The 22,665-nt window shown below is 33.3% G+C and overlaps 4 protein-coding genes across 8 annotated transcripts; 1 reads left to right on the top strand and 3 right to left on the bottom strand.

Moving 5' to 3' along the window:
• Positions 18-2,212, top strand: LOC109332102 (protein POLLENLESS 3-LIKE 2-like). The gene is made up of 4 exons (XM_019566926.1): positions 18-227; positions 327-539; positions 649-804; positions 1,163-2,212. Exons 1-4 carry the CDS (start codon positions 60-62, stop codon positions 2,075-2,077), a joined length of 1,452 nt encoding a protein of 483 aa, XP_019422471.1. The 5' UTR covers positions 18-59; the 3' UTR covers positions 2,078-2,212.
• LOC109332860 (probable ribosome-binding factor A, chloroplastic) lies at positions 5,987-9,580 on the bottom strand. Its single transcript, XM_019567962.1, has 5 exons — positions 9,432-9,580; positions 8,533-8,913; positions 7,313-7,486; positions 6,557-6,757; positions 5,987-6,295 (listed from the first exon to the last, which is right to left on the bottom strand). The coding sequence occupies exons 2-4, from the start codon at positions 8,848-8,850 to the stop codon at positions 6,620-6,622; spliced, it is 630 nt and encodes a 209-aa protein (XP_019423507.1). The 5' UTR covers positions 8,851-8,913; positions 9,432-9,580; the 3' UTR covers positions 5,987-6,295; positions 6,557-6,619.
• On the bottom strand, positions 10,634-16,065 carry LOC109332855 (cell cycle checkpoint protein RAD17). Of its 2 annotated transcripts, none has more exons than XM_019567953.1 (12): positions 15,787-16,065; positions 15,077-15,134; positions 14,670-14,755; positions 14,546-14,593; positions 13,918-13,974; positions 13,306-13,408; positions 12,717-13,027; positions 12,276-12,630; positions 12,022-12,147; positions 11,691-11,889; positions 11,551-11,611; positions 10,634-10,934 (listed from the first exon to the last, which is right to left on the bottom strand). In XM_019567953.1, the coding sequence occupies exons 1-12, from the start codon at positions 15,958-15,960 to the stop codon at positions 10,698-10,700; spliced, it is 1,815 nt and encodes a 604-aa protein (XP_019423498.1). In that variant the 5' UTR covers positions 15,961-16,065; the 3' UTR covers positions 10,634-10,697. The 2 variants fall into 2 exon arrangements, with proteins under 2 accessions (XP_019423498.1, XP_019423499.1); XM_019567954.1 differs by having other exon boundaries at positions 11,691-11,829.
• Positions 17,436-20,476, bottom strand: LOC109332859 (rac-like GTP-binding protein RHO1). Of its 4 annotated transcripts, none has more exons than XR_002105950.1 (9): positions 20,306-20,451; positions 20,000-20,151; positions 19,393-19,480; positions 19,193-19,302; positions 18,967-19,030; positions 18,314-18,378; positions 18,140-18,205; positions 17,731-17,884; positions 17,436-17,674 (listed from the first exon to the last, which is right to left on the bottom strand). XR_002105950.1 is itself a non-coding variant. In XM_019567960.1 (9 exons), exons 2-8 carry the CDS (start codon positions 20,096-20,098, stop codon positions 17,783-17,785), a joined length of 594 nt encoding a protein of 197 aa, XP_019423505.1. In that variant the 5' UTR covers positions 20,099-20,151; positions 20,306-20,452; the 3' UTR covers positions 17,436-17,721; positions 17,753-17,782. The 4 variants fall into 4 exon arrangements, 3 of the variants coding, with proteins under 3 accessions (XP_019423505.1, XP_019423504.1, XP_019423503.1); XM_019567960.1 differs by having other exon boundaries at positions 17,436-17,721; positions 17,753-17,884; positions 20,306-20,452; XM_019567959.1 differs by having other exon boundaries at positions 17,436-17,884; positions 20,390-20,476.

Below are 22,665 nucleotides of genomic sequence, written 5' to 3'. Positions count from 1 at the left end.
AACTTTCTTTCACTCTTCTCCATTGTTCTTCTGATTCTCAACGTAGAAATTTTTTGACAATGATGCAAGACATGTTCAATGGTGCCCCTGGTTCAAGAGCATCGAAATCTGCACCTTGTTCTCCAGCAAAACCTGTTGGAGTTCTTAGAACACGTTCTGAATCCTTTCATATGACCCATAAGGTCCCTATTGGTGACACTCCTTATGTCAGAGCCAAAAATGTTCAGGTTTGGTTTTAATGATTCTTTTGTATGTTAATTTTATTTGGGTTTGTTAAAGTTTCAATTTTTAACTAATGGGTATGTTTTGATTTTTTGTTTTTTTAGTTGGTGGAGAAGGATCCTGAGAGAGCAATTCCATTGTTTTGGGCAGCGATTAATGCCGGAGATAGAGTTGATAGTGCTTTGAAAGATATGGCTATTGTGATGAAGCAGCAAAATCGATCCGAAGAAGCGATTGAAGCTATTAAGTCTCTTCGAAGTAGATGTTCGGATCAAGCACAAGAGTCTCTTGATAATATCCTCTTGGATCTTTATAAGGTTGGTTATTCCATTCTATAAACAACCTTTTAAGTTCATCATCACAAATAATAACAAATTCATTTGTTCATTTTGTGTTATTTTTATTGAATTGATTTGTTATTAACAGAGATGTGGAAGACTTGATGATCAAATTGGTCTCTTGAAGCATAAGCTGTTCTTGATTCAAAAAGGATTAGCCTTCAATGGAAAACGCACAAAAACTGCTAGATCTCAAGGCAAAAAGTTTCAAGTCTCTGTGGAGCAAGAAGCCACAAGATTACTGGTAAGAAGAATAACACATTCTGTCATAGAACTTTAAATTTTCATTCTCAATTCAATATTCACATGAAAAACATAGTTGTTTATGTCATTCATACAATTTTATTTGAAGATCTAGATCATTTTTGCATAAAACATAGTTGTTTATGATACCATTTATTAGTTTTTATGTGGTGTAAGGTTTTGATTGTCCAAATTTCATGAGGTAGCATTTTAATAATGTTTCAACTTTCCATATCCAATGTTAATAATATGTGTATCCATTAAAAAACCAAGGACAAAACATTAAGGTTGATTTTCATTAAATTTTGCTCATAAGTGTCTTTATGGTACAAAAATCTGAGTTAAAGTTTGTTGAATAGGGAAATTTGGGATGGGCTCTAATGCAACAGAACAATTATATAGAAGCAGAAGATGCATATAGGCGTGCACTTTCAATAGCTCCAGATAACAACAAAATGTGCAACTTAGGAATCTGCTTAATGAAACAAGGTAGAATTAGTGAAGCAAAAGAAACTTTGTATAGAGTGAAACCACCAACTATTATAGATGGTCCAAGAGGTTCAGAATCTCATATGAAAGCTTATGAAAGAGCACAACAAATGCTCAAAGACCTTGAATCTGAGATGATGAATAAGGGTGGTGATAGGATTGAACAAAGCAGAATCTTTGAAGCATTCCTTGGCTCTTCATCAATATGGCAACCTCAGCCTTGTAAGGACAACAATCACAACACAACCTTGCAAGTCGGCGCGAATTCTTTCAAAGATGGGTTTGCAGATGAGAATAGTAATGCTAATCTCATCAACATGATACCGAATCATACAGCACAAAAACAACAACAACAACATAACAACAACAAAAACATTAACAACAAGGTTGTTGCAATGTTTGGTAACTCACTTAATGTTGCAGCTCCACCTTTCTATGCATCAAAACCACTTTTCAAGGAGTCAATTGATGAGAATCAGATATCAGAGAAGCTTAAGAGGACAAGATCTGGAAATGCTGCAGCCTCTATGATGAAACTAGAGGTACCTGTGCCTGAAAACAAAACAAGAAGGCTCTCATTAGAGGAAGATATTGAGAGAAAAAAGTTGACAGATTTGTTGCCAGATAACAAAGACTTTGAAGATGCTATTCTTGCAGCAATTTTAGGACCAGGAAATGAGTCTGATAAGGCCAATGGCACAACCATGTTCAAGACCAAAACTGAGAAAAGGCTTAAGGTTTTTCAAGATATTACATTATCTATGAGTCCAAGAGCTTCAACTTAGATCCTAAGTGAAATCAATAAATTATGAATAACAGCATAGTTAGAATTGGAGATGAACTTGGTCTCCATAAATAACTTTCATAGTAATAGTAGTCTACATTCTATAGATACAACATAGAAGTAGACATTTAAGCATATTATTAGGACATTAGTCCTTTTACCTGTCTTAGTTTTATATTATATTTATTATTTTATTTGTTATGTTTTGCCTTGTAAACTTGGCATATAGTCACATTTTAGAATAACTTGGTTTGAGTTTATATTTGTCTCATTAATATTTCTAAATATTAAATATAGTCAGACAACAATAACAAGAACGAGCATGCAAATAGTCGTTCTTGTTAACACAAGATCGAGATCTTACAAGATCATGAAAAAAAGTAAAGTGGTCACTATTGTCACTCCACTGCTCCATTTGATATTTATAAATATTCTATAGATTATGTTAATAGAATTGTTGTAATTGGATTGAATGCAAGCTAAAGGTTTCCCAAATTAAGTTCTGCATGAATATTTTATCATAACATGACAATAAGAACATAATCTATAGTCACTTATATGAGCATGATCAATTACTTGGGGAAGAATTTTAATAAAATATGATCTCTCTATGAGATTAAAGTTTAAGTGTAATTTTTATCTAACCTTATTGTTTAGTTTGTTCATAATAAATAAGACTCCACAAAAAAAATCTTAATATGAGATCAAACATCAGGTCTAAATTTAGCGCCGGAAAGAGGTTTCTGATTTGTTATGCTCGAGTGTAACTGTTGGAAAGCTGTGCAAATCATTACAAAGCGTCTTGTGGTAAGATTTTAGAGGATTTTTGAAATGGTGAGTTGAATATGTTAGGAGTTTTAGATTCGCTTTATTCCAAGGGAAGCTAACTCATTGGCCGACTTTATAGCTAAGACTGATGTTCTTTCAAGCTCAGCTTTTCAGATTTTGGATTCTGCTCCAATTGGTACTTCAGATTTTCTTAACAGTCTGTGTAGTCTTATTTTTTTTTCGATGTACCAAAAAAAAAAAATTCGTATGAAAACTAATATGATGCGAAAAAAAATATGGTGATGTATTTACTATCGCCAAAGTGCTAACATTATATTTTTGGAGAATCAAAATAAATGGTCACCGGTTAAATAAAATTCAACAACTTGTATACTATTGAACTTAACTTAACTTGTACACTATGAAAAAAGAAGTTCATTTGATTTTCTTATTTGAGCATAAGTGACAAACATTCATACCCGACAAATTTATTGAATAGGTATAGTTTGACTTTTTAATTACCATAGTAGTGTAATTTTTCTATTTATTACCATTATAGTGTAAAATTTATGAAATCCTCAACTACAAAATCATCATACCCTGTCCCTTTAATAATATTTCCTATCATTCTACACAAAATCTATTTCCTTTTTACCAATATCCTTGGACTCTAATAATTACCAATTAATAAGGTGGAATGTTTATATTTGTATGAAACTAAAGCCTCCACATGTTTTATATAAAGAAAATGAGATGCACTTTAATGTAGGATATGAAGATAAATAGCTTCAACTTTCTTTTCCAATACATGATACAACACCTTTCTATAAATCATGCATGCTTTCAAAACAGATTAAATTAAACAAATTCATTTAGATACCATTGTTTTGTTGGGTTTTGTACTCCCATCCCATATATGGAAAGACCTATTTTGTAGGAGTAGGGATCGTCTTCATTACCAGAGAGATAAATGGTTTTTTTACATATAGTTTTACAATAAAAATGTCGTTACAAGTGTGAATAAAAAGATATAATTGTATTTGTATCTTGCTTTTTGTTTTATTTTGTACGACACTTCTCTTTCCATTACTGGAGATGAGTCTAACTCATTTTGTACAAGCCTACTTGTATCGGTGAACCTATTGGAGAGGGGTCGGGTTTGGAAGTGCGTGTTTAGTTTTGGCAAGAGAGAGTAGAAAAATGAGAGAGAAAAGAAATCAATTCTACTAAAACTCATACAGTTATCGTATATTTGTTACTATGTCTTCGTTCAACATTGGGTCGGGAGAAAGAAATTTGGAAAGTGAAGCAAGTTTGCAGCTTATGGATCCATAAGCAATTATCTGAGATGGGAGAAATCGGGCAATTACAATAGCTGATTTTCTAATTTTGTTGATATTCTTAGTTCTCTAATTCAAACCTGTTGTTGCCTAATTGTAAAGCATGATTTATGTTGTGGTTTGAGATACTCATGTACCCTTATTTTGATCGTGGAGTTTGATTGAATGGTTTGTGCCGACATTGAGAAAATTTTCCACCTTCAAATATGGAGTTTGTGAGATCTTCAGCAATTTGTTCCATGTGGCTAATATTGCATGTGCTTTTAGATCATCATAGTATAATCCAAAGTAGGGTTATAATCTATGGTTTTGATTCATGATTCATCACAAAACAACAAACCCTAATTCTTCTCTCAAAACAAACAAGAATCAATCCTCCTCGAACAAGTTATTACAAATAGATAAATGGGAAATTAGTAAATATTACATAATAAATAAACATATTGATTATATTTCTTAATTTGTGTGATGTAATAATAAAAGAAAGATAGTAGCATGATATACACACTACTTTATAAATTTAAGATAAACTCTTCCACATTTGGTTCCAATATTTTATTTTAGTTTAGTTTAAATTACATGTATCCTTCATTATTTAGAGTTAGTCACTCAATTCGAATAAAAATATGATTGGCTGCAAAGATTTCCTTATAAACCAATATGAATAATGTTGACTAACTAATATTCTAACTTCTAAGCACGAGTATGAAAAATATAGTTCAATATGGACAGTTTATATGTTGGAGGTAAATAAGAAACAGAAAATGCATAAGTGATCAATCTAATAAATGGAATAATTTTTTATGCTGAAATAAACTTTCTGAGATAACAGCCAAAAAAACATAGTTCAGTTAAAAACGACCTACAAGGCATCAATCAAGCGGTGTAAGGCTCTGTTGGATTCTCAGGACCAAAATGTTAAGAGTTCGATTTATGGAAGCGACAATTGTTGAGATAGGCAACCACACACACCCCAAAAAGAATTAGTTTCTTACCCACAGAGTGAGGGAATACGTACCAATAAAAAAAGTTAGATTCAAACCCCCACTATTATTGTTGTAAGCCAATATTGCAACAATGTTTGTAATGATACCCATTTTGCTTAGTTTTATGATTTTGTGTTAAACAACTCATGTTCATTTAGATGGCAAGTACTTGATCCCATCAAACGTTTTGCTCATGATCAATACCTTTTGCTTTTCCATGTTGTTCATATCCCTTTTGTATAATTCACTCTTTCTTCTTTAACCCTTCATGATTCAATAATCATTTCCATAAGAAAAATAGAGAGCCAATTTTCTAGGATGATGTTTACAGACATGGTAATGTGTTATTACTAGTTAACATGCTCATGAATACCCTACAAGAACTTATTTTGATTACTAATCCAAGTTCAAACATTTTCTCAAAGGTGTTCACAAATCCTTAAAGACATGTAAAAAATTGCAATGCTGCTTTACTTCGATATATTGTTTTGTTTAAGTTTATTTTTTTTTGTGCTACTAAGAGTATTCTCTCACCTTTTTGGGTAAAGAACCAATCCTTTTCGGGGTTCGTGACTGCCCCTCCCAACAAGTGACATTTCCAGGAATCAAACTCTCGACTTTGGGAAGCCAGTGGGGTCTTACACCACTAAACCAACGCATTTATTTGATGTTATAATCAAAATGAACTCCCTTCATTCATGGGGTATGTGTGGTGTGTGGTAGCACAATCACCATTCTCAAGAGGCTATCATAATGCTCTTTCTATGGTCTAAATTCTGCATTGAGGAATGGCTTATTATAAATAGAGAAAAACAATACCTAAAGGAACATGTATCATGCATTTTCTTCAGCCATAATTTGTTCAAGAAAACTTAATCCAGACAGCAATATTTAACCTGGGTAGCAATATATAACATTGTAAATTCCAAAAGAAATGTATAAGCAAGTTCTCTTGTACACTTACATCCTAGGTTACACTATATAAGGAGAGCAAACCCATAATTTGGTCTAGTTACATGGAGCAAATCCGTCGACATGACGAGGTTGTGCTTCATTTTCAGAGAATGTCATCACTCTCCAGCAAGAACAGCATCATTCCATAGAAGTATTTAAATGAAGTGTTCCCTACATTGCACTTAATTAATCAAATTGATAAATAAACACAGAATCAGAATCTTGCAAAAGCTAACCAAATTTGGAGTGAAATACACAATTTGGATATAAATACTTGCTAAAGCTGATCGAATTAGGGATATAAATACAACAAAATTTTTATTTCGTTAACCTCGGTAAACTAAGGATAAAACAAGTAAAAAGGTTAACTAACACAAACCATCCGAATATGATTATCTAAAGTACTGCTTGAATAGGATGATTGAAACATACCTGTTAACAGTGAAAAGTCTGTTCATATCAGACAGGCAGAGGATTGATGCACTTAGAGGCCAGTTATTCCACATAAATGATACCTTCATCAGGGTCTTCACCGTCTAAATCATCGTCATCTTCATCAGCCAATGTATCTAACTGCTCGTTTTGACCCTCTGTGCTCTTACCATCCTTTATTTTATCTAATATTGCAATGACCTGAACATTTGAAAAATGACATACATAAGGAAAGCGCTAGCTACGGAAGCACGCTCACTGGTGATGATATTTAAATTCACACCAAAGTAGTGCACAATCCACGATTTCATCATCAGAAACAAAAAAACATATAGGGAACAAAGAACATGGGTGGGGAGGTTCAACTCAAATGTTAAATGAAAGTAGCAGCATGATAAGCTGTTCAAACAAGTGGCAATAAAGCCTGTATGAGCCATCTTATGCATACTTGATATGTTAAGTAGAAAAAAGACAATCAAGAACCATTTCAACCTCCACCTATACGGTCTTGGATTATAGATCCACCAATGAGCAACATGTTAGAAGTAAAAAAAAATTAGCTTTTGATAAAGAAACTAAGAGATGATAATGAAAAGGATAGTAAAGGAAAAAATTACTACACAAACTTGCAAATATATACATACATATATACATACATACATACATATATACATACATATATACATATATATATATATATATATATATATATATATATATCCATATAAACAAAAGCTGAATATACTAATTCATTACCCTGCTTGCTCTCTCAAAAGACTCGTCCTCTAGAAAGCGTATCTCAGGAGTTAACCGCAACTTCATACGCCTCCCCAGCTCACTGCGAACATATTTAGCCTTTGACTTCAAACCAGCAATGGCAACATCTTTCCCTCTTTCATCACCAAAAACAGATACGTAAACCTTAACCACCTATATATATGGAGTACGAAAATTAGATGCTTAAACAGTAGCATCATATCACATCATGACACGAAAATAGGGAAATAGGGTCGAGCAGGAACTAGGAAGTAAATAAACATACAAAACAACAGGGACAATACATTGGAGAAGTGAAAACAGAATGTGCCAAGGTAGTCCATGGATTTAGGTTCGAAGTCATAAAATGTTGAACCTATGAATGTTATATAAACTAATTTAAGTGTTTTAACTATTCTAGTTTATGAGAAATCCTTTTCCATGAATTCCACACTGTTCGTTAATTTGGTCCTGGCAAAAAGTTCGTAAAGCCCTCTCAGAGATCGAATTAAAGTGTTTATAATCTCAGGGATCAAATTGACTAACCATGTCAATGTTTTTAATAGTTTTCTAAGAAGCTTCATTGCTTCAAAAATAGCTAATTGGAATGTAGTTATTTTCATGACATTCATATGCTAGTTGTCATAACTCATAAGCACAAAAAAGCTCTCTATAAACTCTTGTGATGCACCCTTAGGCTTTGTTTCGGAGTTAGGAGGGAAAGGAAAGGAGAGGGATGAGTAGGTAAAGAGGGGGGAGGAAAGGAAGGAGAAGGGAGGGCAAATCCAACTAAATCTCTCCCTTGTTTGGGAGTGTGGAATTTAGATAGGAGGGGATGGAGGTAAATGTAATACATAAATACTATTTTACCCATATTCCTCCTTTAAAAAATCAATAGTATGTTATGTATTATATGTTATAGAATAATATTAGTAAGGGTAGTTAGGTAATTTGGCTTATTTTCCTCCAAAACATCCCAATTTGGGTGAACTAGGTATTTTGGCATTTGGAGGGTTTGAGGGGGTTTGAAAAATCCTTCAAAACCCTCCCCTCTTCTCCACTAAACTCCCAAACAAGGGAATCCCTCACCTAAACCCTCCCCTTCCTTTCCTCTCCCTCCAAAATGGTACTCCCAAACACACCCTTACGGGTTATATCCAATATTATGTTATTACTATGAGAACTTTAATTGTTGTATATGAAAAGGGGAGAATAAAAACCTGCAAATCGGTGGAAACTTGAACATCAGTGATGGTAGTGAGGGAAGAGAGGTAACGGTCAGCACCCAAAGAAGCTTCTGGAAGAACAGCATATTGCAAGACTTTATCAGTGAGGAGCATATCAGAAAGCTCCCTTTGTATCTGCTTCCCTACCATTTTCACTCTCCGAGGGTTCGCCATGCACTTTATTGTCATTCTACCCATCAAAACCTCCTTCTTCCCACTGAACCAATCATGTCTCAGAATTGGGGTCATCGTGGTTCGTGAAGGACATGATGCTATCACTAGCGGCTGAAGAACCATATAGGATGTCATCATCTCTCTATAATCAGGCCTGGTCTTCACGTTTTCTGAGCCCAGTGCGAAATGAAAATTGAGAACCTTAATTTATAAATAAAAAATATAGCCATGTAAAGTTTTATCGCCAAAGTTTGAACCAAAATACCAATTAACACTTATGTATTTAAATTTCAAGGAAAATTTTACAACATTTGCCCAACATTTAAAATACGGCACTTGTTGAATTGAAATAGCAGAACTATGACCAAGAGCTATGAGCACCAGCAACATTTAAAATGCTATTATGCAATTACAAACAAAAGACCACAGAAACCAGGAACTTTAGGTCTTAATCTTCAATAGAATAACGTGAAATGAAATGTTGTTGATTTCATGACTATGTTGAAAGCGTGCAGAGCAATGCAACTTTTTATAATGAAACCACCTAATGCACAGATTCAAATTGAGCTTTAAACGCAAAAATTCAAATCGAAGTTTAAAAGCACGAATATAAATTGCGAAACAAATATGTCCTCAAAGTTATTGAACATCAAACCCTGATTTTAATGAAGCAGTCCAATATAGCAGAATTGAATTGAAATTAGGTTGAAGAAAAATACCTGGAGTGAAGAAGGTAAGGAGAAACGCGGAGACGGTGGAAGACGGCGGAAGACGGCGGAAGCAACGGAGGCGAAGAACGAAACGAAGAGAGTGTTTGAACTTTGAGCAGATAAGAAAGGCCAATGTAGAAGGAGACACGAATTTATGAATTATTTCTTTATTATCATACTCTTATTATTATTCACTCACTTTCTTCTTTTTATCTTATTTATTATTATTATTATTGTTAATTAGTTCAGATTATAATAGATTTTTTAATTTTAAGAATAAACAAGTATTTTTACCTAGCTTTGAATAGGTTGCATTATTATTTTTAGATTATAATTACACATATTATTGTATAAATAAATATAATCATAATTTAATTTCTCCTCCTATTGAATATATGATTAGTTCATTTTCATCACTCAAATTTTTGCATGTACCATGATCATGTTAATTCTATTTTTCTTTTACAATTTTTACACATTAGATGAAATTTACAGGAGCTTATCTTCTATTCTATAATATATAACATTTTATGTGTCATCAAATGTGAGCTTCAGAAGATTATCCTATTTAGGAAAAACACAACCTACCCATGTTGGAGAAGAAGGGTGTGTTTTGTGATTGAGTTTAAAATCTATGCACTGACAGTATCAAGTTTTTTACACTGTTAGCACATCATCCACCATTGATTTGTATTACTTTTGTTTGAGAGTCAATGGTGGTTAATAAATTAACGGTGAATGATTAACTGACAGTGTAAAAAACATTTACACTGTCAGTATATACATATTAAATCATTTGTAATTATCCTAATTGCAACACATGAAAACATGTTTCATCCATTATATATGCTACATCTATGGCTCTACAAATCTAGTGATTTAACAATTAATTGTTCTCTAAGGGCCTGAATATGAATTGGGTTTTGGAGGAACGGAAGAGAAAGAGAAGACTTAAAAGCCATGAAATACATCCATAAAATGGTTCCAAAGTCATCCTTTTTCATTCGTTGCCCTCCAAACCGAACTCGCAAACCGACCATGTCATTCCAAGATATTGATTCCAATAATTTTCCTTAAGATTCATCCATTCAAAACATACACATTCCAGAAGCATGCATGCACCAGACAAGCTCCTACTAACAAAACTTTACAATTCCCTATAAGCATTTACTTCTTCCTCAATCAACAAAAGCATATATAAAAATAGAGAAGATTCTAACAAATATTATATACATTAAAACCAGGTTCTGCAAACTAAGCAACCTCATCATAATACTACCAATCTTCTATGTCATCATCAGAATACCCCACTTGTTCATCTAAACTCATTTGGTCAAAATCAACATCTTCCATATCCATGTTCTTCAACAGTTCCTGATGAGGCTCATGATATACTACACTTGCCCTATTTCCAAGCCATTTTAATATAGGCATGTACTCAGTGGCCATAACTGACATGTGATAAGAACTCGAGCACTTACAAACAGGAAATCTCAACCTCAACATTTCATTCTGCAATGTAAGATCATGAATAGATGTCAAATTTTTAAGAGTTGGGGAACATGAAGCAATTAATAAGAGGTAGTTGTTAATTATGAAAGCAGTTAACAATTGGTTGCAAATCTTTATGGAAATAATCTAGGACAAGCTTGAACATTGAACATTGAATATTACAATCTTCTAGTAGTATAATACTCCATCTGGTTCTTCTTATAAGGCGCCATTTTGAAAATTTTATTGGTCCTTTTTATAAGGCACTCTATATTTTCTATGTATCTCCTATATGCCATTTATTCATTAATGAGAAACGATAATTCTGAACTTTCGAAGGAGACTTTAGGAGGGTAAAAATGTAATGTTATAGTATCTGTTTAAAAAGTCAAGAAAATTAGCTACTCTTATCGGTATGTATAATTCGTTTAAAAATATCTTATAATAAGGATGAGGCAAAAAAGGAGCTATTATCAAGAAAACTTGTAACATGATCCATTCCTGCTCTCCATAGTCCTTGTTTCTCTCCAAGTTAAACTAAAATGTGACCCAATGAAACCAAGCTACTTTATTGAATATTTTATTGAAACAATTTGAAGCATAGTAGAATATGAAGAGAGGAGCAATAATTAAAAACCTTCTTGTGTAAGGATGCTTTCTCGACATGCCAGAGCTGTGGTCGACGAATTGTATGCCACCTGTAAAAGTTAACAGATTTAGATATGAAAGAGAAACATAAAGTTTAGCACCGGTAAGACTGAATGCATATACGTTAACCTGGAAGATAGTGGTTGAGAATTTCCAAATAGCACCCCACGAACAGCTACTGAAGCAGCAGCAGACTGCAGAACACTCCCAGCGCCATCATCACAAGATAGCATTCCCCGAAGATTAGCGAGAAGAATGTCAGCATCACCTAGATATGAAGACAATGTCCATGCATCATCTATTGCCTCATCATCCAAAAAATCTAGAACTACAAGAAATTTGCAAGTCAGAATTATGAACCTACTGTAATTGGTTTAGAAGATAATTAAAAAGAAAAAAAATCATCAATATCTGATCAATTTTTCACATAAAGCACCACCAGCACATTGAAAGGAAATACCATTTTCATGCAGAAAACCAGTAACAAGACCAGGTTGCGCATGGGATTGACAAAGAATCTTCTCTGGCACATCCATTTTTAAAGGCAATCTTGAAAATCTTTCTTGTATAAGAAAGGCATCTTGGTCTACGACATAATAAAATGAACTATGTCAATAAACTGCATCACGAAGATACATTAAGATTCAACTAACATATAAGTGTGCCATTTGACCAGGTAAAAAGACGGGAGATATGAAATTCAAATTGACATACCATATTCAATTGAGAATCGGGTCTCTCTTTTATTGTGCAAAAATTTCCCCAAAGCATGAAATAAAGAAAGTGTCTCATCTCTTCCATAGTTCAAGTAATATCCATCATTCGATCTATCTGGCTTATTACATTCGTCTTTTAATACACCAGGGGAGTGAGTAAATAGAGACAAAGAATGCACTTGATTTGGTTTCAAACAGAAAAACTGTAAGGACGTAATTGCATGTCTAATGTCACCTCCACTTGCTTTTGCTATATGGTCAACATGGTCAGCAGACACATCACAGTGCTCCATTTGGCATATTCTAGAAAGTGCCTTCTTAATAGAATTCGTTGTAATTGGATTGAACGCAACCTGAGAGTTTCCCAAATTAAGTTTTGCATAAACATGTTTTTATAATATGACATAAAAAACCGCAAGAGAATTTTCAAGGAAGTAACCTTACAAGCCCCAGAACTCTCAAGAGACAGCTGAAGTTCTTCCAAGCACCTAGCATTATAATCTGCTGAATCAGTATTGCCATAGTCAGTGAACAATATTGCTGTCGGTATCTGCGTCGAGTACACCAAAAGCTGCAAGCAATCTTTAAGTCTTCCAAAAGCAGCTTTCCCATTTGTCATCGGAAGATCGTCTATTAAAAGTATGACGCTTGGCTTTGACTCTCCAGCAAAGGAAGTTGGAATTATTCCATATTTCCGTATCCTCTCAACAAAATTTTCAAACTCACCCAACTTGGATGTGTATTGTGCCCCTGTCAATCCATCAGAAAATAAGAAAAATCATATGGTCACAATCAAGAAGTTACAATTTCAACCACAGAATTTTCTTCTTTCCCCTATCGATTTATATAATGCATGCATTTTCCCATTTAAACTATAAACCCGGGGCACATTGTCATTTTTAAAAAAAATGTCCTCGGAGAACAATCACCATTTAACAAAAAAAACAGATTATTCAACAAGCATAATCATGGGGATAAGTCAATTTTTATTCAATGTAGCTCATCAAGAGCATACTTGCTTGGTCTACCTGCACCGGAATTATAAAGATGTTCTTGCCAAATTACAGGTGTCGGTGTGTTCCATCCACACACTGCCGCTCCCAGGTGAGATGCAATTACATGAATAGCAGCCTACATAATAAAAAAAACGTATTTTCATCATCAATGTGGTAGCCCTAACAAAGTACAATAGGAAGTGATTCTTCATAGCAACGTCCTAACTGAAAGTACTTTTCATTCTTGTTAGTTATTATACATAGCAGATATTCTAAACGGGAATTGCAGATATTCAATAATAATTAAGTGTTTAAATTGCACATCAGTTGAGTATATGAGTAAACAATCATTTATAAAGAGGCAACCCTCTCCCCATGAGCTAGCTTTTCAGACGGAATTTAGTGTAGTTACTCTAATAATAAAAACTGGGTTAAAAATCTATATATATATAAGAATCAAACTATAAAGGAACAAATCAAAAATTCAAAATCCATACGAAAGAAGAGATTTTGTACAACAAGCCGCACTATCATGCATCAAACATTGGCACTTCTAAATTGTCCCCTATGGCTGTTCTAGTACACGTAAAAGAAAGCAACTACTTTTGTGTTAACAAGAAAATGGAAGCACTACATAGTACATACAGATTTTCCAACTCCAGCTTGCCCACTAATGACAAGAACATTATTTCTGTAGACACCCTGCAAAATTGCCAAAAAATATAGTGAAGAAAAATGAAATTGACAATATGAACAGAATACAAAGAACACAATGCATATATAAAAGATCAGAGAACAATCTATACTCACTTATACGAGTATAACCAAGTAATTAGGGGGAAAATCTTTAGAAATTTACAGTCCAGAACTGGACACTTTTAGAGGGAGAAATTAGAAGAAAAGATCTATAATAACCAAAAGCCAAAAATGATGCTGATCCCTTTTGCGGCTAAATAAAAATTCCAGTTCGTACTTCCTGAATTCTATTTATGCAATTAATATGATGACGAAATTATACTAAAGATCTGATCCGTAGGGGGAAGGAACTACAAGTTTTAGCGTTATTTCCAACCTTAAAACGATCCAAACAGAATCATGGCCAAATGGATTCACATCGCTTAACTACCCAATCTGAAAGAGCAAAAAAATCAAAATTCTTAAAGCATTGACAATTTTACCTTATCACCTTATCCTTAATACTCCATCTGTCTAGACATTGTTTTGCAAGTCTACAAGAAAAACATTCTCTACCACTCTCTTTTATTATATTTACCTTTGAAGCTTTCAACCTTTCCTCGAACCATGTCTTGACTTCTTCAACCTGAAAACACGACAAAAGGGAAAATGAGATGCAACTCCTATTTCCGAAACAAGAAGTTAAAGTTTAGAACCTTTACCTTTTTCTTGTGAACAGCAAGCTCTTCCAGTGAACGGGGCTTGTATTTATCAACCCATTGCTCCAATGTACTGCTTCTTTGAGTATCTGATGCATCCATTATGCATATGAGAGCCGGGGAAAAGTATAGATTCAGAAGACACAATAATAATAAATGAAGTGCATTAAAGCTTTTAAATATAAAGTACAATTCAACACATTAGAATCTGGCCTATTTCAAAAACTTCTAGTCTTTCAACTTTCAGCATGGTTCATATATTAGTAACAAAGTTGAAAAGTCACCAGTGTAACATATTGCTCAATGATGTTCTAACCTTCACATTCAAACTGAACAAAAGCGCAAATATCCATTCAAAATCAAGCAAATAAAAAAACTACCATGTTAAACACAACACAGCAGCAGCATACCAGCGGATACCTTTGACCCAGTAAACACTTCATCAAAGTCTTCATCGAGTAAGTTGATCTGCAATAAGTCAAAGTCGCCTCATATTCTCAAATAACAAACATTTCAAAAAAAGTAAACAGAACTCAAGTACCACAGAGATAGTCAGTACCACTTGGTAGAAATAACATACTATCAACCATTAACTTCACATCAACTATGATCAAGTTAACACAACATACACCGATACTATCACTATCTTAACTACCGAGTTGAGGAAGACCCAATCATTAGACTCAAATCAATCCACCGATACTATTACTATCACTATCACTATCATTATTTACGCTGCCTTCCCCTCCTCTTTAACAAGGGCGACTCACTGCACGAGGCTAACACTAACACTAACACTTAGTGGGGTCTGGGGAGGGTAACACAGTCTTACCCCCACAAGTGGAGAGACTGTCTCCGGGATTTGAACCTGTGACCTCGCGATCACAAAGCAACAACATTACCTTTGCGCCATGCTCACACTCTTCCCCTCCTCTTTAACCAAAGTTCAAAATATTAACCCTCCATTTCCATTTCAAATTTCAAGACCAATTTTTTTCCCAAATTTATTAAATAATGCAACAAAATAAAGATGGGTTTAAAGCTAGTTACAATTGGGGCTTCAGCAAAATATAATTTCCAGAAATATTATTAACAAAATAAAAAATAAAGTAATGAATACCTGATGCAGATTAGAGAAACGAGTCTCTGAAGTAGAAACTCGAGGCTTTTTTCGTCCTCGTGAGGTTGTTGACTTCTTCGACTTTGGCTTTGTTTTATAGCCATGCTTTGAACGATTAATAGAATCGTCTTCATCGTCCGATGATAGCAAAACGACGGTGTTTCGCTTTGACATTAGAAAACCCCTTTGTTATTTTAGGGATTCTAGTTGTTATTATAACAGAATACTCAATTTGAATAGAGGTTTATAAACCCGTAACGATTACTCAAACGTATAAAAGTGAGGCAAGAAAGACTCGTGTGAATATATATATATATATAACTAATAAAATTTATTTATAAATGATAGCATTAAAAATCATAAATACACTTGTGGGAGGTTCGGCTTGAAATGAACCAATAATTTGAGATGGCATTGAGGAGAAAGGTACCTAAGATTTGGGCCTTGTTTATTAGCTTTTATTTGGTGGGTTAATTAGGGTATTTTTTTTAAAATTGCAAAAAAATTGCTATTGTTCCAAATTTACATAAATAAGATAAATACAAAGGCTATTTTGATTATAACCTAAAAACACATCATTGTAAAAAGACAAGTACAAACAACTACTTGGGAAAATAGAGAATAAAAAGTGTAGACAATTGATAATACAACTAGTAATTGTTGTGTATGACCAAGTATGGTGTTACCGTTCATATAAGGGATTCTATTAATATTAACATACAAGGGATAACAAATGGATAAATGTGGATAAATGTTTTAAAAATTAGGAACCAAATTGTAATTTAAATTTATTATAATATACTCACGAAAAACTTGATGGAATCAAATGAGTATTTATTCGTGATTTTATGATAGTAATTAGGGTTTTTGGCAAGGAGTGATTATGATTAGTTGAAAAATATATTTAAATTAAAATTTTAATAATTAATCATTTTTATGACCGACACAACCAGCGGCGACACATGGAATGATATATTGTTTTCAGACAGCAGATGTTTGAGATATTTGGATATATTTGCAAAAAGTACAAGTATGGTTGGTTTACTAAACTATTTGTAACTTCTTATTTGTAAGATACCTCTGAATGGTGTGTAAGAAAAACATTTCTGCAACCCATTTGTGTTATACTACTTATATTCACTTTCAGAACTCCAATTTCACAAGTGCAATTGAACAGATGATAAGCTACTTGGAACCCAACAATGTTAAATTTTGGTCACACATTAACTTCACAAAACAATGATGAGCTTTAAACTGTGAAGGTATTTTAGTTGAGGAAACAAATTAAAAACATTCCTCCCACCCCGCAGCGGCATAACCTATCAGAGGCAAATACAACCACCGAAGCAGATGGCAACTTTGTCAGTCCGATGATAGGCAAAGCAACACCACAGCTACCCGTAGCTTCATGTTCCACATTGATCAAACCACCAGAACACCATTGAGCTATACTGCATTGAACCCACGACAAGCCACTTGTTTCGCCGACCGATCTGGACTTTTGGCAAACAAGATCCCAAAGGAAAGCTCAGTCTTGGAAGGAAGATGCCATGTATGATGGTGCTTGGATCATAACATACATTTCAAAATAAATAACATCAATCTAAATATGGTATAATGTCAAGGAAAAGATTATTAAAAGATCCCTATGCACAGGCACAACAAGCATTATAGCCAAATACAAAATAATTTAGATATATATCTTCAAGCAAACAAAGATCATTATACTAACTGGGACAATTCCAGTCTATTAATACATAAACCGCAAGTTAAGAAAAAGGAGGGAACCATGAAGTGCAAATTTGACAATTAGAGTTCACAATAATTCCAAGAAAGCAAAGCATCAACCACCTTATGCTTCAAGGACATTAAGAGTATGTCAGATGAACACCCACATAAACCCCAACTTCTTCAACGGCTACGGAATGATGAAAAGGAAGAAGGGGGTGGTAATACAGGTAGAAGACATGGCTGTCAAATGTTTAAACCTAGTGAATCACAATATTGAACAGGCCTTTTGTGCTTTACTCTTCTTTTTCTTCTGCTTTGGTGGTTGAAGGACAACTCTTATCGCTGCATCGAAGACCCCCTTCACATTCTGCAGTAAAGCAATAATTAAATTTAAACAATCACATTAATCATTATATAGTTTGAGCCTGAAAACAACAATAAGGTTGCTTGTCTTGTGGATCTGAGTGGAGGTCTCAAGTTCAAATCTTGGAAACAGTCTATTCGCTTGTGCTGCATGCTATCTAAACCCCACTGGGTAGAAGTCTCGTAAACCAAACTGCCACTTTTAATTACGTTAAACATTGCGTAGAAGAAAAAGACAATAAAAAATTTAATTATGTACCTGCTGTGTTTTTGAACTGCATTCAATGTAAGCTGGTGCATTGATCAGCTTGCTAAGCTCTTCTCCCTTAAAGAGAACATGCAAGTTTCAGTTGTTACTACAATAACTACAGTAGATTCCAAACATGCAGTAGAAGTGTAGAGCAATTATAGGAGCACCAGAAACAATACTCACCTGAGCATTGGTAATGGGTACAGCACCAGGATGGTCTATGAAGAACTGTTTATCATCTCGAAGGTCTGTCTCATTTCAAATCACAAAATGGTAAAGAAAATCACATTTCATTGACAAGAAATGCTATGGAAGTCATTGGCAGACTATTTGCAAAAGAATAAATAAGTATTTGCAGACTGGGCCAGCCTACCCACAAATAATGAAAGAATAAATACTCATTTCAGTCTCTCGTATTCTTTCACCTTACCAGTTTGATCCCTCGAAAATTGAAAAACCCAAAATGATCCAAAAAATCAAATGTAGGTCAAATTAGTCATTTTTAGTATGTTTTGCAACACTAATAGGTACTAATTTGAGCGGTAATGTTTCGCTTAAACTTGAGTGACACCTTTCTATTACATATGACACTTAATGCACTCCTCCACTTCATCTACCATGCTTGAATTCTATGGTTTACATCTCCATCAATTTCCTTGTTATGTTATATGATTGACCTAAAATATTTAAATCCTATGGTTTACAAGCAGTGGTTAATATATAATTAATATTATTAATTAATAAGATGGAAGGGAGTAATAACTAAATGCATGTGATATCCCAACATCAGCTATCACATTAGACAAGAATACACTTACCGACAAGAATACACTTACCAAGCTTTGTGCCAACCAGAATTATGGGCACGCCAGGTGCATAATGCTTCAATTCCGGAATCCACTGGAAAAAGAAAAACAACAAATATGCAATTTATCAGCAATTTTCAATAAAATATAAATAATGTATTTGTCTATTTCAGTTCATATAGAAAAGTAATATTCATATCAAAGGGATTATAAAGGACATTAGAAACATAAACTCTGAAACACACTGATAGAATACCTTTTTGGAAACATTTTCATAACTGGCCTTGCTTATGAGAGAAAAGGCTAGTATGAAAACATCAGCACCACGATAACTCAATGGTCGTAATCTATTATAATCCTCTTGTCCTGTTCCACACAATAACACAATCAAAATCCACAAAGAACTCTCTACACAATATAGATTTAACAAATAAAACTTTAGTTGTGCAACATTACCGGCCGTGTCCCACAAACCCAGATTAACGGTACTTCCATTCACAACCACATTTGCACTGAAATTGTCAAAAACAGTTGGCACATAATCCTGTTTTCAAGCAAAGTGGAGTTACAAAATGTCTACCCATCTCTCTTCAAATAAGCATATGACATCTAGCATTGAAATACGATCCCAAAATTCTCATGACATCTCAGAGGATAAACTAAGCACCAAAATCTCATTATATCCTTCCCCATATTACTACGTTCCCCAAACTTCATAAAATTAAAATTTATCACAACAGAACATGCAAATAGCACAAAATAAGGCATAGAAAACATTGATTTCTTAATCTACACTCAAGAAAACTTCAATTTTTTTGTTATGAAGTTATAAACAGCAAAAAGCTACAAAATCCTCCAATGAATTAAAAAAATTGAAAACTAAATTTTACCTTCATAAAAATAAATAATAAAAAAACACTAAGTTTTACCTTCATAGGATTAAACAATTACAACCAGAACACCCCAACAAAATAAAAGTTTGAAACTTTTCACAAAAATGAAGAAAAAAAACAACATAAAAGATCAAATAGAAACAAACAAGAAATAAAGAGAAAGCACTAACAGTGGGGAAGGTGTTGCTGGTATATGAAATAAGCAAACAAGTTTTACCAACAGCTCCATCACCAACAGTGACACATTTGATGAACCTTGAAGCACTCATCTTCTACCTGAGGACCCTGATCTCCTCCTCAATTTCCCGCTTCAATTACGCATCTGGTAAGAAATCGAGAAAAGAAACAAGAAAAAATCATTTTGAATCGAACCCTTTTAGTAAATGGCCAAAACGAATTTGAAAATGGAAACCCTAAGGCATTAAAGAAGAAAAAGGTGGAAAAATTAAGAAAATAGTAAAATGAGAAACCCTAACCGTTTCGGAGGAGATGAAAAATTATGCGGGAGGAAATGGGAATTGTGGAAGATCGAAGATCAAAGATGAGAGAGAAACACGAACCCCTTTTTGTCCCGCGAAATTTTGCCGTTGAAGCGTTCTTGGAGCGAACAAATCTTAGCCAACAAACTCGTTTCTTTTGTGTTCTTTTTATTATTATTAGAGCGTAAAATTCAATCTTGGATAATTATTACCGCTGATTGGACTTGAAAATATTATGGTTTGTAGTCTTATCCAAATGAGGAATTGAATTGCTTTGAATCGGAAAAATTCTAATCTGATCATGTTAAATCTCAATAATTCGGGAAGTGAAGCGGACACTTCAAATTTAAATAAATAGAATACTACTCTAATGTTTTGATTTACTTCACTCCAAGGAAATATGAAAATATGTTATTTCAATATAATTATGTATAATTATTAATTATATATTTTTTTGTATTTTTATATAACTTTATATTTATAGATAAAAATAATAAATTATATATGAAATTTGTCGGTACGACCAGATGATTTAACGGTTCAAACCGGTTAAACCTAATATGAAACTTCGTCCAATCTGATGTCCGGCTCAGTTTTCCAACATTGATAAAATTGTAAAGATTTATAAAGTATTTTTAATATATGTATTGACATTGTAAGTGTTCTTCATACTATTAGTCAAATATTCATTGTTCATATGTTCATTATTACGAACTCTTTAAAATAAAAGTAATACAAATTAATGATAAATATTTTACAAAAATAGTGCATAGATTTTAAACTCTTTACTGTATCATTTTGATTACTTTTTAACAATTGATATAATTAAATTCGAAGTGAACTATTTAGGTATGCCATTTTTATTTAGAGGTAATTTATTTTGACGACTTAAAAGCAAAAAGTTGGGATCACTTGTTCATTAATATTAGGATCCTGATTCGTGGTCGTTATACTTTTATCTTTTGTTATTATTGCAAATTATTTTAACGGAAGACATAGGTCAAAAAGGGGAAAAGGCTTTATGCTACACTCATTGCAAATGGATCTTCATCTTTTATATCATCCATGATTAGTGGTGCTCCTTCGTAGCAGGAGTGAGTATAGGCGAAATTGTGACGACTTAAGGTTTATCTCTTATTTGGTTAAGTTATTTTTTTAAATTTGGACATGATCCTAGATTCAAAGTTAAATCGACCTTAAATATTGATCAATTTAGCCTTTAAACCCGAACCTGACCTTAGACCTGATTAAATATAATGTATTATCATTTTAGAATCTCATGCATGTTTTCTAGTCATGTGAAAAAGCTCAAGTTATTCCGGAACTGAAAAGGGATTATAGATCCTCCAAGTGTTAGTTCTTTGGTTGAAATGGTTTGTGTTGGGTTTATTCAAGTGTGAAGTCCCACATTGGATATGCATGAATGAGTGAAAGAGTTTATAAGTAGGAAAGACACATGAAATTAATACCTTAAGGTTTTGGTTCAAGATATGATGTCTCACTTGTGATTTTTCCCTCTTCCAATACGCTAATGTTACTTACCTATCTTTTAACAAGAAATTTAGAAAGAGAAAACGATGTATCCACCAACAATTTAAGAGTTTTTATATTGTTATTGTATCACCCATCATTTACTTTCAATCATCTTCAACTCTTGAATAAAAATAATATAAATAAATAATGGATAATGCTGTATAATTATTTATACTATTGGTACATATATATTATACTCGATTAGAAAATAGTTGAAGTTAATGTTTGACATCATCACTAGATATTCTTTGAATAGTGTGGTAAGGTAACACTATGCATGCAATGCATAACCTTGAAATACTTTTCTCATGACCTAGCCAATTTATTGGAGGAGCATGAAATTTACACAATATTTTAGATAGCTCATCATTGCAATAAAGCATTAGTCTCATATAAATGGTGTAAGTGTGTAACTATACCCTTCACTCCAAAATTAGTTGGAATAATAAGATACTCAAATCTTATAAATCTATTTAAATTATATCTAGACTAGATAATAAAAAACTACCCATTTGGTGCCTTAGTTTGTTTTTCTTTTGTTTTGCTCCTAAATTATTGTTTGTGAATTTTAGGGTAAATTAAGACATAATCACATAATTAATTTTCTATGAAGTTTGCATAGCTTTACTCATCAATTATGTGCATATAACATATATGTCTTACAAAACGTGTAACTTATGTTTCAACGAGTAAGGAAGCTATATCACCATATGGATAGCACATGAAAATTTTGTGAACAAATCACTTAACATGTGACTTGAATATCTTGTTTGTTTTTATGTGTAGGGTACACCATGGTTTTAAAGTTTAGGCACCTCATAAAT

This window comes from Lupinus angustifolius, chromosome LG18 (genome assembly GCF_001865875.1).
Source record: "Lupinus angustifolius cultivar Tanjil chromosome LG18, LupAngTanjil_v1.0, whole genome shotgun sequence".
In the NCBI taxonomy this organism is placed as follows: Eukaryota; Viridiplantae; Streptophyta; class Magnoliopsida; order Fabales; family Fabaceae; genus Lupinus; species Lupinus angustifolius.
This window is presented reverse-complemented; position numbering and strand designations above follow the sequence as displayed.

What these genes read in the sequence shown, in the direction of transcription:
- LOC109332102 (XM_019566926.1), top strand. Translation starts at nt 60, where the DNA reads ATGATGCAAGACATGTTCAATGGTGCCCCTGGTTCAAGAGCATCGAAA. An exon ending in TCAGAGCCAAAAATGTTCAG is followed by an intron (nt 228 to 326) that starts GTTTGGTTTTAA and finishes TTGTTTTTTTAG; the next exon opens with TTGGTGGAGAAGGATCCTGA. An exon ending in TCCTCTTGGATCTTTATAAG is followed by an intron (nt 540 to 648) that starts GTTGGTTATTCC and finishes TGTTATTAACAG; the next exon opens with AGATGTGGAAGACTTGATGA.
- LOC109332860 (XM_019567962.1), bottom strand. Translation starts at nt 8,850, where the DNA reads ATGATGACATCCTATATGGTTCTTCAGCCGCTAGTGATAGCATCATGT. An exon ending in AAGTTTCCACCGATTTGCAG is followed by an intron (nt 7,487 to 8,532) that starts GTTTTTATTCTC and finishes CCATATATATAG; the next exon opens with GTGGTTAAGGTTTACGTATC. An exon ending in CTTTTGAGAGAGCAAGCAGG is followed by an intron (nt 6,758 to 7,312) that starts GTAATGAATTAG and finishes TCAAATGTTCAG; the next exon opens with GTCATTGCAATATTAGATAA.
- LOC109332855 (XM_019567953.1), bottom strand. Translation starts at nt 15,960, where the DNA reads ATGTCAAAGCGAAACACCGTCGTTTTGCTATCATCGGACGATGAAGAC. An exon ending in AAAGGTTGAAAGCTTCAAAG is followed by an intron (nt 13,975 to 14,545) that starts GTAAATATAATA and finishes GCAATTTTGCAG; the next exon opens with GGTGTCTACAGAAATAATGT. An exon ending in AAGCTGGAGTTGGAAAATCT is followed by an intron (nt 13,409 to 13,917) that starts GTATGTACTATG and finishes TTTATTATGTAG; the next exon opens with GCTGCTATTCATGTAATTGC.
- LOC109332859 (XM_019567959.1), bottom strand. Translation starts at nt 20,098, where the DNA reads ATGAGTGCTTCAAGGTTCATCAAATGTGTCACTGTTGGTGATGGAGCT. An exon ending in ATGAAAATGTTTCCAAAAAG is followed by an intron (nt 19,031 to 19,192) that starts GTATTCTATCAG and finishes TTCTTTTTCCAG; the next exon opens with TGGATTCCGGAATTGAAGCA. An exon ending in GCAGTTCAAAAACACAGCAG is followed by an intron (nt 17,885 to 18,139) that starts GTACATAATTAA and finishes GCTTTACTGCAG; the next exon opens with AATGTGAAGGGGGTCTTCGA.